This window comes from Ovis canadensis, chromosome 2 (assembly GCF_042477335.2).
Source record: "Ovis canadensis isolate MfBH-ARS-UI-01 breed Bighorn chromosome 2, ARS-UI_OviCan_v2, whole genome shotgun sequence".
NCBI classification, from domain to species: Eukaryota; Metazoa; Chordata; class Mammalia; order Artiodactyla; family Bovidae; genus Ovis; species Ovis canadensis.
The window spans coordinates 198,665,984-198,682,452 of NC_091246.1; the positions used below are offsets into that span (position 1 = coordinate 198,665,984).

General features: G+C 39.8%; 1 protein-coding gene across 3 annotated transcripts in view; it reads right to left on the reverse strand.

Moving 5' to 3' along the window:
* The window catches only part of STAT4 (signal transducer and activator of transcription 4), a 105,117-nt gene that overhangs the window by 13,243 nt on the left and 75,405 nt on the right, over window positions 1-16,469 (reverse strand). For 2 of the 3 annotated variants that reach the window (XM_069577889.1, XM_069577888.1), the window contains exons 14-16: window positions 12,722-12,766; window positions 3,027-3,110; window positions 1,285-1,383 (exon numbers count right to left, since the gene is read on the reverse strand). In XM_069577889.1, coding sequence (XP_069433990.1) covers window positions 1,285-1,383; window positions 3,027-3,110; window positions 12,722-12,766 — 228 coding nt within the window. The remainder of the gene's footprint in view (window positions 1-1,284; window positions 1,384-3,026; window positions 3,111-12,721; window positions 12,767-16,469) is intronic. The other variant, XM_069577890.1, reaches the window with a different exon arrangement.

Here is a 16,469-nt window from a genome sequence, read left to right on the forward strand (position 1 = left end):
ACTTTGGCCACCTGATGCGAAGAACTGACTCACTGGAAAACACCCTGATGCTGGGAAAGATTGAAGGCAGGAGGAGAAGGGGATGACAGAGGATGAGATAGTTGAAAGGCATCACCGACTCAATGGACATGAGTTAGTTTGAGTGAGCTCTGGCAGTTGGTGATGTAGAAGCCTGGTGTACTATGGTCCACAGGGTTGGGAAGAGTCGGACTGAGTGACGAACTTTTCTAAAGAGTTCTGTTCTTCTCACTGCAGGCTGAGAGGAAGCAAGGCACAGGACACTCTGCACAGCCTTCCTCTCTGCAGTTAATCTGACTCAGATGCAGGTCACCAGAGGATGAGAAGTTACAAGGCTGAGGCATTTTCTATGCTGTTTTCTTATTAAGCACATTAGACAAAAGGGAGGGAATGCTTGGAGCTGACTCATTATGACTATTCCTACTGCTAGGACCTGAGGTAGACAAATTCTTCCCTTTGAAAGGCACATTTACTTTGCATCAAGAAGAAATAGTTGTTTACATCTGATCTATTTTCTCTAGACCTTGGTGGTTTCCAGGACAACACACTGGGGTTTTGTTAAGAGAGAATGGAGGGAAATCCTGACTCATCTTTTTTGCCATGCCCTGCCTTGGTGGTCTTAATAGAAGCTCTTGTAAGAAGTGCTTCTACTCTCTACTTCCTTTGAAACTTGAGACCAATTTTTCATCCATATCTTAAATAACCACCAGATGGCATTAGAAGCCAATTTGAGCCTAGAATGGATTTAAATCTATAATCAACTTGAAAATCTGCAGTGTTGTTAGGTGAGATTGGTGAAAATGCTAGTCACTTATTTGAAACCAATTCTCGACCTTTGTGGAAGAGCCAGTGTGGAGAGGGTGTGGCCAGAAGTAGTTGAGGAGGTAAACACAGCAGTCAGACCTCAAATTTTGGAGAAGGGATTCTCCAGAGTCCAGTGAACAGAGCAGCTGGATGTCCCTAGAACCCTCTGTGATGCACAGAGTTGGGAACTGACCAGACCTCAGAAATAAAGAACTGTATGTCACTTCTGCTAGCCAGAACTCTCTCATGGTCCAAGTATATCAGAATATGTTATTTTAAATATGACACAAGAGAGGAATCACACAACTGAATATATTGGAGTTTTGAAATAAACAACCCACAAACATATGCCAAAATTTATACACACACATATACACATACCTTTTGGGGCACATGGATTTTGTTGACCATAAAACAAACCAAATGGAATTAAAGGGGGAGAAACAAGTATAGGGTCTCTACCTGGGAATCGTTGGTTGACACATTGTACCAAATGATGGCTGCCCAAGCATTAGGTAACTGACTGACGTTGGAAATCATCACCACAGGTAATGAGCAGGTCTGGTTTTTTTTTGAAAGAAAGGCACAGTTATTACAGGTAGTAGCATCTTACATTGATTTTATACTTGGGTCTTTCCCCTAAAGGGCCGTCTCAAGTCAACCCCACTCCTCCAATCCTGGTGTCTACACTGCTTTGGTACTAAAATGATTCATGAAGGCAATGGAACCATCTGAGCATACATGAGTCAAACTACAGGGAGCAAAGAAGCAATAAAAATAGGGATCCTTTCAGAGTGCTTGGTCAGTCGGCTCCAATATCTTCCCTGATATTATGTAGATATTTTTAACTTTCTTATATCATGTACTGCCTAAAATATAACTAACTAGAGCTTGTATTGACTTAGCAACTTTCTTAATAAGTTACATCAAAGAATCTAATTTAAAATTTATCTCTGGAATGGATTAATATATTCAAATTATGATCTAACAGCTCATTAATGTCAGTATCAGATATGGGGGTTTTAGAGGGAGAGGTGCATGACCTTGGAATACAAAACACTATGGGAGATAGAGCCGCTGCCTCTATTGTCATAGCACTCAGCTTAGTGCTGTTGGTGCTAACCTTTTCAACCTTATGGAACAAACAGGCTTCACAGATTCATCTGGGAAACTAATCAACTTACATTAGTCCCTTCGCATTAACAGAAGTTATATTGTTTGTAGACAGTGAAATGCCCACTTGAGGAACTCAACAGCTCATGGAAGCAGACATTTAGGGAAAAGGGATGAAGGAACCTCTGGAAAATTTTATAAATATGTTCACATTCATTAAGATAAAAGAGTGAAGGCAGAATGCTAAGATAATCTGTTCTACAAATAGGACCATATTCAGGTGGATGAAGTTGTGTTTATCCATTCACGCACTCATTCATTCATTTGCTCAACAAATGTTGAGCATCTGTTATATGTCAGCACAGTGCCGGGCACTGGTAATGGAAGGATAAAGGTGTGATATCCTGCCTTCAAGGAGCTCATTGTTAATTGTGTTCAATTTAATTCCCCATTTCTTGATAACTTCTTTGAATTCAATGGTGATTGTTGTCAGAGAATCAAAGCAATGTGCTATTAATGTTCCTATCATTGGTCTTTGCTCATCACCCTATAAATACCTTTCTTCTGAGGCAATTTTATGTACAAATTAAAATTTTGAAATCGTACATGACATGGTTCAAGTATATTTATTTCTCTTTAAGCTTTCCACTGAGTATCTGCGACTCTGGGAATCCCAGAAAACAAACAAGTATACAGTCTCAGCAACAAATTATTCAATATGTATTGAATTATAATGACTGAGGTTTTATCATTTATATATATATATAATTTAAAAATTATTTTTTGGCCATACCACATAGCTTGTGAGATCTTAGTTCGCTGACCAGGAAACAAACCTGGGCCCTTGGCAATAAGAGTGTAGAGTCCTAAACACTGGACAATCAGGGAATTCCCTTATCATTTATACTTAATCAGAATAATATATGTTGACTAATGAGTGAATATTTCACATATTGGTTTCCTAAATTACAACAAAAATAATGAATAAGGAATGTACTAAAACCTAGAAAATATTGAGTTTTCATCTTCAAATATTGACCAATTCCTGAAAATGTTATTAGTAAATACTAAATGTTCCTTTAAACACCTACCTCCAAATCTATGGTCAGTCCATAGAGGCAGATCTGTGTCTCAAATGTTATGGAATGAAGCTCCTCAGTAACCATGTGACAGCCCTAAGGGGGAAAGAAATAAATTGTTATCTTACAAATGCATACGCATGTGTGCCAAGTGACTCTCTGCCACTCTATGTACGGACTGTAGCCCGCCAGGCTCCTCTGTCTATGGGAATTCTCTAGGCAAGAATACTGGAGAGGGTTGCCATGTCCTCCTCCAGGGGATCTTCCCCACCCAGGGATTGAACCTGTGTCTCTTATGTCTCCTGCATTGACAGGTAGGTTCTTTACCACTAGTGCCAACTGGGAAGCCTTCTACAAATGTGTATAGTTGTTACCTATTATTAGATGTGCTTTTATAAAAACTAACAACTTTTTAAAGTATAAAGTATAAAATACCCTCAAACATCTTCTGTTATGGAACATTCCTTATTTTAAAAAGTTAAAGGATATACAGAGTTTGAGAAATCTTCCTTTACACAAACGAATGATATTGTTTCCAAAACAATTTCTAGCTTCAACAATTCCAGCATATTTTCATCAGTTGAAATCCAGATAAGTTGCTCTTTATTTTTACTTTTGGAAATTTGTCCTTTTGACTTATCAACTATTAACAAAAGAAAGCCAGATGTGTGTAGCTATAACAAAAACAAGTCAGTATCATAATGGATTTTTTAAAAGCAATATCAAACAGGGTTAAACATGGTTAAGTGGGAAAAATACGTACTTTCCTCAGCTTCTTCCAGAAACTTCAATAAAGTAACAACTGGGGTTTTGTTTACTTTCCAATAAAATAAAACTGTAGCCTAGGTCTGGGAGTGAAAGCTAGGGGAGTCTGGAGTGAGGGTGGCAGTTAGGGGCTGTGTGTTTCAGAACCAGGGGTGGAAGCACTGAGCCCCCAGAAGCTGGAGAGTGAGGGCTGAACAGGAGGCGTAGTTACTAGCCTCAGCCTAGGCAATGAGGTTCCCAACTTCCCTGACCCTGTGGGTTTTGGTTAGTTAATACATCCAGTGCTTGCATTACTATGATTATAAAAAAAAATGTTAACAGCTGAACCATGTAACAGTATGATTGTATTTCCATTCTTATATTATTTTTAGTTTTTCCTGGACTTATTAGTTGCCTCAGATGTTTTACTTAATCAATTTGTTTTATCTACCTGTTACTAATGTAACCCCAAATACTGAATATATTAAATAAACTAAATGCTATACAATAATATTGTAAAAAATGGGTAAAATTCATGTGTATGAAGAGCTGGTATATAAGAGCTATAGATTAATTAAAAATAGATAACCATCAAGGACCTACTGTACAGAACAGGGAACTCTGCTCAATATTACATAACCACCTAAACAGGAAAAGAATTTGAAAAAAAATAGATACATGTATATGTATAACTGAGTCATTTTGCTGTACACCTGAAACTAACACACAACACTCAGGGATCGAATCCAGGTCCCCTGTACTGCAGGCAGATGCTTTCACCATCTGAGCCAGCAGGGAAGCCCCTAATCAATCATACTGCAGTATAGAATAAAAAGTTTTTAAAAAAGAGAGCCACGGCTTAATCTTTTTCTAGGAATAATTCAGAAGTATATAAAATAAAAATATTAAGAAATATCAGTATGATCCTCACATAATATTTAGAACTCAAAAAGTGATCACCTCCGAGGAGTGGGTTTGGAGTGGGAAGGAGTGGGACAAAAATTGCTGTTTTTCCCAGGATGAAATCTGACAGAAACTTGCTGTATGCCAGAACCAGCAGTACTGTCATCATCTAAGAGCTTGTTAGAAAAACAGCTTCTCTGGCCTCTTTCCAGGCCCACTGAACCAGATTCTGCATTTTAACAAGAACCCCAGGTGGAATTTATGAGGCAATTATTCTCAATATGATGTATCCACATTATGTTTAGTCTCAAAAGGGATGTAGAAAAATTGGAGATGATATAGAAAGCTTAAACGATTTAAAAAATAAGTCCTGTGGGAACATATGAGCAGAAGTGGAATTACCTAGATTAGAAAAGTCAGGGTGGGGTTGTGGGTGGCTGAGTCAGCTCTGAAAGGGAGCTCTTCTACTGAATATAGTTAATAACAAGCTGGAGTCCTTTTGTGTTAAATTTTAAAAAAAGTTCTAATATGATGATATGAATGACAACTACAAGAGGAAGATTTTATTGATAATGCTGCTGCTGCTGCTAAGTCGCTTCAGTCGTATGCAATCCCATAGACGGCAGCCCATCAGACTTCCCCGTCCCTGGGATTCTCCAGGCAAGAACACTGGAGGGGGTTGCCATTTCCTTCTCCAATGCATGAAAGTGGAAAGTGAAAGCGAAGTCGTTCAGTCGTGTCCAACTCTTAGCAACCCCATGGACTGCAGCCTACCAGGAGGGATGTTAAAATAGGATTTGTTACTGAGAAAAACTCCTCTTTCCCTTGGGCCAGAGCATTGTGGTACCTTCCAGTTCCCGGAGGTGGTTAGATTGACTCAGTGAGACTGCTTCTTACAGATTAGTAGAAAGTTATGTTACTGAAAGTTCTTTTGAAAATTCTCTTAGACCACCCCTAAAATTACTCCAAACTCACCAAACAACCAGCCCCCTCCCCCAATTTACTCATTATGTAGAACTAAATTGTTCTTCCTTTGATTGACCATGAGATGAAATGGTCATCTTTAGGCACCAAGTTGAATAGAAACCACATTTTTTTTAAAACAACAGAAAATCTCACTGCCCTCTGGGAGGAGGTGTTTACACTATGCAAAGTGAGACAACAGAAGAATCCACAAGCCCATGGTCACTAACGGGTGCCACTCAGATTCTCACTGAGTTCAGTGGTGGAAAGGATACAAGCCTGTGTTTGTACATTTGAACAGAACATTTGAGAGGCCTGCGGCAAGCACACAGAGGGGGACCACATACCATATGTCTAAATATTTAGCCTTTATAAATCAAGTTAACAAATGTTAAAATATGGGCTAGTCTCCTGCCTCAACAGCTAAGCTTTCACATGACCTAATTGGCCAGGTTTTAACTCCTCAAAGTCCTGCTGAAATATGCTGGCCTGGGGAGAGCATGACCTTCTGGGACCACTCCCATCCTTCTTTCTTCTTCCTCTGTGGGGGGCTGACCTGACGAGTGTGGCCCTGAGGCCTCTCCTCATGCCTGGCACTGACGGTTTCAACTGTGCTTGAGAGAGCAGACCTGGGGAAAAGGCCTTGTACAGCCCTGAAAGTGGGCTTGAGGTCTTCTGGGCTGGGAATCCTGAAGCCCTGGGCTCTAGTGAGCACATGGCCTTGACTACCCAGACATCTCTCTCTCTGGGGAGGGCCACAGTGGGAGGACTGCCGAAGGGAGGCTTTGGATTTCTTATCCCTCCTTCATTCTAATCTCTGCAGTTTAATTTGTGTAATTAAATATGTGTGTGTGTGTGTGTGTGTGTGTGTATAATAACAATTCATCATGGATATAATTCCCTCACACCTTTGGGTTATGGCACTTGTGTGCTCACTAGTCCAAGTGGCAAGAGTCTCTCAAAGTGTGAGAAATCAGGGCTCTGCAGAGCAGTGACACACAGGGTTTTCCATTAACTTTGGAACAAGACTCTGTACTTTAAATATTACTTTGTTAAACTATAATGTGGATGGTGAGAGGTTTACATAGGGATTCAAACTAATTTCCAGTGTTTGCTTTAAACTTTTGATGCAACTGTGAGGTACATTTAGAATGCAGTTCAACAAAGAAGCTGACATCAGCTTCAACATGTCTATCAACAATATACGGGACTGGAGGAAAGCAGCTCTGACAGAAGACAGTGTCATTAGCTTTCCAAGCTTGCATGGCCACCAGTCATAGTCTTTATTATTTTATCAGTGCAGTCCAAGCTAGAGACACTATTCAATCTCACATTCCCAGGGTCCATTCCTTACAGACTGAAAATATCATAGATAAGATGTACCATTAATGTTTGTATTAAAAGCCATTTCAACCATCTGAGATGATTAGAGATTTAAAATATCCATAGTTATGATATTTATATTAATGACATTGATGATATAACTGGATTGACTGTATGGCACTTTTAAAGAAAAATACTCACTGGATAATCTACTAAGAAAGTGAAAAACTGGCTAAACAACCTGACCAGGGCTCCACCTAGGAAAATATATGGAACCTAATGAAAGGCAGGTATAGATGTCACCATATTCTTTTTGTTACCTCTGTGCATGCATGCTAAGTCACTTCAGTCATGTCCAACTCTTTGCAACCCTATGGACTATAGCCAGCCAAGCTCCTCTGTCCATAGGATTCTCCAGGCAAGAATGCTGGAGTGGGTTACCATGGCCTTTTCCAGGGGATCTTCCTGACTCAGGGATTGAACCCATGTCTCTTATGTCTCCTGCATTGGCAGGCAGGTTCTTTACCACTGCACCACCTGGGAAGTCCCCAATAGAATAGGACATTGTTGTTTATCTTGCTCATCTCTTAACAAGCCATAATCTATGATAATGTTGCACATGGAAAACTATGTGGAATAGAAAACAACTGCAATAATCCATTCGCTTAATGAGTATTTGCTGAGTCCCTATCATACGTTAGACCCTGGCCTAGATCCTGGGAAACAATAAAAAGAGGGGAAAAAATGGTACAGTCATATGAGAGAGAGATCTTAATCACAGAATCATAGGAAATAAATGTAAAGCAACAACTAATTCTCAATCCATAAAATAAAGGGAATGTATGGAAGATATTGCCCCCAAAAAAATCTATGTTTCTAGTGTTATTTGTGCACCAGTCTTTGTCTTTAAAAAGCATTGCAACTACTTAAATTAGTTCAGAAGGCAATCGACTTCCTGTGAAAATGCTTGAGCCAGTTGGAGTATGAGTGGTGGATCTGTGTTTGAGAACACTGAACCTTGAAAGAACATCTGTTTGGCTATTTTGTTAAATGAAACTCAAGTCAGCCAGGCTTTACTAATAGCTTCTTTGTGCTTCATGACTTTCCACCACATAAACAAAATTACCTAACACCTCAGTCTGTTGCTAAAACTGTCATTTATCAGTTAAAGCCTACTGACAGAACAAACTCAAGAGACTGCAATTTCAGCCTCCCTGTTCAAATAGTTTCTGCCATTTCAACAATCACTCTCAAGCCAGATCTTAGGACCTCCAGGGAAGGCTGCTTCCTGGGAATGTTTATTTTATAGAGATAGACTGAAGCTTTCACCAAGTTTGGCAACTTGCAGATGATGGATTCTTATCTTCAGCATGATTATTGCAAGGAAAAAACAAAGGTGGGAGAAAGAAGCAGTAATTGAAAACCTTGAATTTGTGACAGCATGTCAACAGATTCCTCATTCCAAAGCAAATCTTTTAAATTAAATGCATTTTGAAAAATTACCTGATTCTCTGCTGCACTTCTGAGGATTATAGAATCTCTGTCAAAGGAGTTTCAGACATTGTGTAGTCTAATGGTTCTAAAATCTTTTTTTTTAACCCTGGAACATGTTCTTAGAAGTAAATTTCCCACCTGGACCCCTATCTGTAAAATACTTAAAATAGGGCTGATTGATTGAAATAGGGGTGGAAAGTCCAGAGCTCCACCGCTCACCAAACCAAAACCAAAGAGGGGACTTCGCTGGTCTTCCTAGCCTTCTAGGGACAGCATGGGTCTAGAGTAACTTCCTTCTTTCACCCAGTGCTCCTGACAGGAGCCCCTGCGCATCCCGAAGTTCACTTCTTCCCAGATAATCTCAGAGTCAAACGCCAGGGGGCGCTGACGTTCTAAAGAGGTTTGGATTGGCAGGCTTGAGGAAACTGTCACGGCATGTTCTCAATCATTTAATGAGTATTCAATCTAACCTCTCTAAAGTAGGAGAGGAGGACCAAAGTTGGGGAAGTTGTAGGGCAGCAGGCATTGGGAGTAGACATGCAAGCCTATAAAAGGGGTGTACATAGTCGTCTGAGGTTTCATGGACCTGGACCCAGAAGAGGAACATGCTCAGTGGCCCTTAAAGGGAATGTTTCCAGCAGAGCACCTGGCAGGTGGGCAGAGAAGGGATGTTACGGATTCGTAGTTTATCCTAAGCCAGGAACCACCTTTAGAGTCATTTCTGCACCTGTTACAGAGAGGGCAGCCTGGAGGGCTGATCAAGAAGCCCATGGCAGACAGCTGCACAGCACACTGCAGTTGACTCTCACACACTTCATCTTGTTTGGTCCTCACAACTACCCTATGAAGTGCAGATGAACATGAAACCATTTTATAGTTAAGGAAGTTGGGAGTTAGTGAGGTAAAGAGCTGGTGTAAGGTCAGCTGCCTGTAAGAGGCAGAGCTATCGGCAGTGCTATTTCCACTACTGTACCAATGTGCACAGGAGACACAGGAGCAGCGAGAGTTTTCTTGGGAAGCATGATTTTAAATTCTTCTAAACTTTGTAAGGATTCTGGTGTGAGGCAGCTACATGATTTCTGAGCAGGTGGGTAAAGTGAGGAAAACAGTAGCTTAAACAGAGGAAAGAATGAGATGCTCTCCACAAACCTGCAGAGATCTTTCTTATAGGAATCCCAGCAAGTGTGTGTGTGTATGTGTGTGTGATGAGATAAAGGGGTCAAAGCAGAGTGACAACCATCATGGCCTCTGTGTGTGCATGTGTGTGTGTGTGTGTGATGATATAAAGAGGTCAAAGCAGAGTGACAACCATCATGGCCTCTATGTATGTGTGTGTGTGTGATAAGAGGTCAAAGTGGAGTGACAACCATCATGGCCTCTGTGCATGTGTGTGGGTATGTGTGTGTGGGTGTATGAGTGAGTGTGATGAGCTAAAGAGGTCAAAGCGAATGTCAACCATCACAGCCTCTCCCAGGGAAGGTTTTGTGACTCCAGAGGCAGCGTGGCACAGTGGCCAAAAGCATGGACCCAGGAGCCAGATTGCTGAGGTTTGAGTCTAAGCCCGAGCACTCAGTGCCTCAGTTTCCCTGGCCAAAATAAGAATGACACTAAATCATGTAGCTACCTCGCACCAGAATCCTTACAAAGTTTAGAAGAATTTAAAATCATGCTTCCCAAGAAAACTCTCGCTGCTCCTGCGCACATTGGTACAGTAGTGGAAATAGCACTGCCGATGGCTCTACCTCCTGGCATTGTTGAGTCAGTTACATCAGTCAATGCCAGCAAAGCTATTAGACAGTGCGATACAGAGTAAATGCCACACAAGGATTTGTCAAGTAAGTTCTTATCAGGCTATGAACTCCTGCTGCAGGTACATAGATAAGCGATAAGCAACAGCTACTGTTTGAAATTTGAAAATGAGGTTATAACATCCTGGCTTCCCATTCTCTCTAAATTTTGGTTACTGCAATTCCTGGCCCCATGACTTTGTGAATCCCACTTAATCACCAGATCCTCCCCCACTCTTCCCTGACTTTCCTTTTGTCACCCCTAAGTTTGGCCAAGCTCCTGACTCCCGTCTCATCTTTCTGAGTCCACTGCATATATTGTGTGACTTTTCAGTGGTTCCTATAGCACATACAACAGCATTCAAGTCTATGGTTTATTTTGAATGTACCGAGGAGTCATATTAAAATTCTGTCAACAGGGGGAGCTCAAAGAACAACTTAAAATAAAATTATCCAGTTCCAGCAAACTTGGGGGGGAAAAAAGAAAATCATTCTGATATAACTGCATGATTTTGTTATTAATCAGAAAATGAGAGGAAATAAATTCAAAATGAGATAAATAGGCAGTGTTAATGAGACATTGTTTTTCTATAGTGGAAGATGATTTACTTAGATCTCTGTCTCTAGAGAAATTCAAGTAGATTCTGATTTTACATTCACAAAGATGACAAAGTACTGAAAAATTCAGCTATTTAATTTATTCCCACTTGATTTGTTTTCCTTAAGAAGAGTTTGGAAGCCTTGTGCTTAGTAAATACTATTCAGAGAGGTCACTGCATGAAATGCTGTTTGCAACTTCGGTGAAAATTCCAAGATTTGTGAAACAGACTTTTATTTGTAATGTGCTAATGTTTTAATTAGGAAGTTTAGAAAACCTTTATGGATTTCTATAAGGTGGGAAGAATACCCCCTATTTGTGTGGTTTATTAGAATATTCTTAAACTCAAAAGCTTTGTTCCTGTTGTATCTGGGCTGAGAAACCTGTTTGACAGTCTGCTGTAAGCCAAGGTTGTACCTTGGGAAGAAAGCTTAGCTTATCCTTGGTGGAGTGGCAAAAGAACTTTAAGACATGGGTAAGAGAATGACGAATTCTTGGAAGGGAAAAATGTACAGCATGAAAACTGTTGTGATGGGTCTTTGTGGTTTTGCGGGGTGGGCTAGATCGGCTGTAATCAAATGCTAGATTTATAAAGTGTATTTTCTTCCAAATAATTTGAAGAAATTTCTCACAGAGCTGTAACACTAAATTTAGGAGATTTAATCCATACCAACCATACCAGAAATAAGCCTCATTGCTTTCTAATTGCATCATGTAAGTGGTCTTACACATGCAGTTTCTCTGAGCATGGAGTATTGGGCATTATGACTCGATCTCTCAGAGGAAAAAAATGAAATATTTCTCTATCAGATCATTTGCCAAGGGTCATATTTTCAGTCACTGTCAGAATGGACTCAAGCCCAGGTTTTCTTATCCCAAATACGTAGGGGATAGAGAAATGCCCTAGTATCTGCTAAGTTGCTTCAGTCGTGTCCAACTCTATGCCATCCCATAGACAGCAGCCCACTGGGCTCCCCCGTCCCTGGGATTCTCCAGGCAAGAACACTGGAGTGGGTTGCCATTTCCTTCTCCAATGCGTGAAAGTGAAAAGTGAAAGTGAAGTCGCTCAGTCATGCCCCACTCTTAGCTACCACATGAACTGCAGCCTACCAGGCTCCTCTGTCCATGGGATTTTCCAGGCAAGAGTACTGGAGTGGAGTGCCATTGCCCTAGTATCTAGGTCAACTAGATAGATGATTCCCAAAGCCACTTCCCATTCAGGATTTGGCAACTCTATTATTTACTGACAAACTCGAACACCTGGGCTGCATCAGTTTGTTCTTTTAATCGATTCATCCACTGAAGTGCCAACCTTAGATATACGAGTAAAGTAATTGATACCATAAAGTAATAGAACTGTTTTTCACTTGTGATTTTCACATACTGGGTCATGATGTTCAAAGACTTACCTCTTACCTGTGGAAAATGAGTGATGTTATAATATTCTATATTAATGAACCGACTAAAGAAATTACAGCAATACAATGCAACCACTTTAAATCATGTCCTCCAAGAGTAAGTTTATGGAAAACTGCTCACTTCACATTGCTATGTGATGGAAAGCAGGTTATGAAACATTGTGCATATATATACATTTAAAGTAATGTATACATATAAAGTTTAGAATGATGTGAACCAAAACATTAACAGTTGTTTGCTTAGGAGGATGTTATATGCAATTTCCGTGCTCTTCTTTTTAAAACAAAAGTTCTTACACAGTTGGCAATTATCAAGTTTTACATTTGTAATTAAAGAAACATGAATTTGATTTTATATAAAAATACAAAGGGCAGTTTAAGAGCTTTTGCCTTTTCATACTGTTCATGAGTTTTGTAAAAATAATACATTATAGGATTATTTCCTAGAAAAATGCCTTTGGAGAAAACATTTCCTACCTCATTTCCTTTGTTTCCAGCACTAGACTTCATTTCCTTTGGCTGCTGTGGAAAAAGGAAACAACAGTGTTTGCATGGAGAAGCATTATCTGCTAAATACCAAGTTGGTTGTACCTATTATAGCGGTTTTCTCAGTAAGAATTTTGACTTCTAGAACAGTAAGCCAGATGTCTTCTAACACACTGAAACCGAACATAGCTGCCCAGATTCAACAGAAAGAGCTTCCTGTTTCATCTCATGGGACTCCACTTCAGGAAGTTTCATTGAGATAAGGGAGCAAGCCGGTATAAGATTGTTTTTCAGCCACATTTTGGAAAGAGGAAATCATATTGGGATGTTTTAGAATATATTCAGCACTCCTCTGTACCTGGAAAGTATCATCTGAGCTAAGCCATGACGATTCTCAATGCCTATGAAATCATGTCTAACACATAGGCCTGGGAAAATAGACACGGGCCAGTATGCACATGGCGTCGTGAGCTACTAAATGCCATGAGAGGAGAAGATACAAAATGTTCATGACACAGACTACTCAGTGGGAAAATAGGACAGAAAAAAAATTAATCTGTACAATCTGATCCACTTAAAAAAAAGAATATATACATATATATATTATATAGTGAAAGTGTTAGTTGCTCAATTGTGTCTGATTCTTTGTGACCCCACAGACTGTGGCCCGCCAGGCTTTTCTGTCCTTGGAATTCTCCAGGCAAGAATACCGGAGTGGGTAGCCATTCCCTTCTCCAGAGGATCTTTCTGATCCAGGGATCAAACCCAGGTCTCCTGTACTGCAGGCAGATTCTTTACTGTCTGAGCCACCAGGGAAGGTCTATACATATGTACACATACACATATACATATATATATGAATGAAAATGTAAAAATAAGGATTTCAATAGTGTTATGTCAAGGTGTTGGGATCATATAGGTGGTTTTTAATTTTTAACATTTTGCTTCGCTGATTTTCCTTTTTTTTTTTTTTTTTTTTTTTAGTTTTAGTTTTTTATTTTTTAAATTTTAAAATCTTTAATTCTTACATGCATTCCCAAACATGAACCCCCCTCCCACCTCCCTCCCCATAACATCTTTCTATATTTACTTTGGTATTAAAAATTGATAAAAAGTATTATATAAAACATAGTATATGTGAAAATGCTTTGCAACTAGAAAAGCATCATGAAAACTAAAGTTTTGTTATTTTATCCTTCCTGGAATAGAGACTCGACCACTTTTTGGTATGTTTCTTGTCCTTCCTTTTTCAAATGACTCTTTTGGGAGACAGATATCTCTAAGTTAAGAGCCTTTTATGGCTTCACTTATTAGCCATCATTGGCCATTAGTGAAAGTTTCTTGAGAATAGGAATTGAACTTAAGCAAAAAGAGTGCTAGTTATAAGAATGTATACGAACAAAGCTAGTGGAGGTGATGGGATTCCAGTTGAGCTATTTCAAATCCTGAAAGATGATGCTGTGAAAGTGCTGCACTCAGTATGCCAGCAAATTTGGAAAACTCAGCAGTGGCCACAGGACTGGAAAAGGTCAGCTTTCATTCCAGTCCCAAAGAAAGACAATGCCGAAGAATGCTCAAACTACCACACAATTGCACTCATCTCACATGCTAGTAAAGTAATGCTCAAAATTCTCAAAGCCAGGCTTCAGCAATACATGAACCATGAACTTCCTGATGTTGCTGGTTTTAGAAAAGGCAGAGGAACCAGAGATCAAATTGCCAACATTCGCTGGATCATGGAAAAAGCAAGAGAGTTCCAGAAAAACATCTATTTCTGCTATATTGACTATGCCAAAGCCTTTGACTGTGTGGATCACAATAAACTATGAAAAATTCTTCAAGAGATGGGAATACCAGACCACCTGACCTGCCTCTTGAGAAATCTGTATGCAGGTCAGGAAGCAACAGTTAGAACTGGACATAGAACAACAGACTGGTTTCAAATAGGAAAAGGAGTACGTCAAGGCTGTATATTGTCACCCTGCTTATTTAACTTATATGCAGAGTACATCATGAGAAACGCTGAGCTGGAAGAAACACAAGCTGGAATCAAGATAGCCGAGAGAAATATCAATAACCTCAGATATGCAGATGACACCACCCTTATGGCAGAAAGTGAAGAGGAACTAAAAAGCCTCTTGATGAAAGTGAAAATGGAGAGTGAAAAAGTTGGCTTAAAGCTCAACATTCAGAAAATGAAGATCATGGCATCCAGTCCCATCACTTCATGGGAAATAGATGGGGAAACAGTGAAAACAGTGTCAGACTTTATTTTGGGGAGGGGCTCCAAAATCACTGCAGATGGTGAGTGCAGCCATGAAATTAAAAGACGCTTACTCCTTGGAAGAAAAGTTATGACCAACCTAAGATAGCACATTCAAAAGCAGAGACATTACTTTGCCGACTAAGGTCCGTCTAGTCAAGGCTATGGTTTTTCCTGTGGTCATGTATGGATGTGAGAGTTGGACTGTGAAGAAGGCTGAGAGCCGAAGAACTGATGCTCTTGAACTGTGGTGTTGGAGAAGACTCTTGAGAGTCCCTTGGACTGCAAGGATATCCAGCCAGTCCATTCTGAAGGAGATCAGCCCTGGGATTTCTTTGGAAGGAATGATGCTAAAGCTGAAACTCCAGTACTTGGGCCACCTCATGCGAAGAGTTGACTCATTGGAAAAGGCTCTGATGCTGGGAGCGATTGGGGGCAGGAGGAGAAGGGGACAACAAAGGATGAGATGGCTGGATGGCATCACTGATTCAATGGACAAGAATCTGAGTGAACTCCGGGAGTTGGTGATGGACAGGGAGGCCTGGCGTGCTGCAATTCATGGGGTCGCAAGGAGTTGGACACAACTGAGCTACTGAACTGAACTGACTGATATATATGATCACTCATCATTACATTTAATTGATTTAGCAGTCTCATACAGAGGGATTCAAGGATTCACACAAAAAATAAAAACTGAACACCAATATAAATTTTTGTATGCAGCTATCTTTCTGTTAACATAAATTTTATCTTTTAGAAAGTAGACCTCTTGAGGCTGCTTCAGTGGTCAACATTCAGGTGAGGTACCTTCTCAATGTTAATAAGCCAGGTAAGAAACATGTTTTTGGCTAGACAAGCAATAGGGTGTTTGGGAATCTAGGAACTATGTGATGAATTAGAAAGGAAGCAGGAAGAGATCTCCAGATTAAGAGGAAGTAGTAAAAACAAGAAGTAACAGGATGAGGCTGGGTCAGAAGCTTTCTAGAAATGCCAAGGCCAACTGTGTGCATCTCACACCTAAAACCATCCTATTTCCCCAAGCCAATCCTCCTAAAATGACAGAGATTTTAGCCAGACCTGCCATTATTGGGTATCAATTGGAGAGATTTTTTCAATGAAGCCAGGAATGCTTATCTACTTTAAGACATATTATCTCTGTCATCATGACCAAAATATTTTGACTAATTAAGACATATATTTAGGTGCAATATCACCATTGCTAAGAACACAGACTTTCTGAGTTAAGGTTCAATTTTTTTTTTTACCACTTTAAATTCTTCAAAGATGGCATGTTTTATTTCTCTCTTTTTTTTTCTTTTTTTTTTAAATTTTATTTTTTTTTCATTTTTTAAATTTTAATATCTTTAATTCTTACATGCGTTCCCAAACATGAACCCCCCTCCCACCTCCCTCCCCATAACATCTCTCTGGTCAACCACTTGTAAAAGAATGAAACTAGATCACTTTCTAACACCG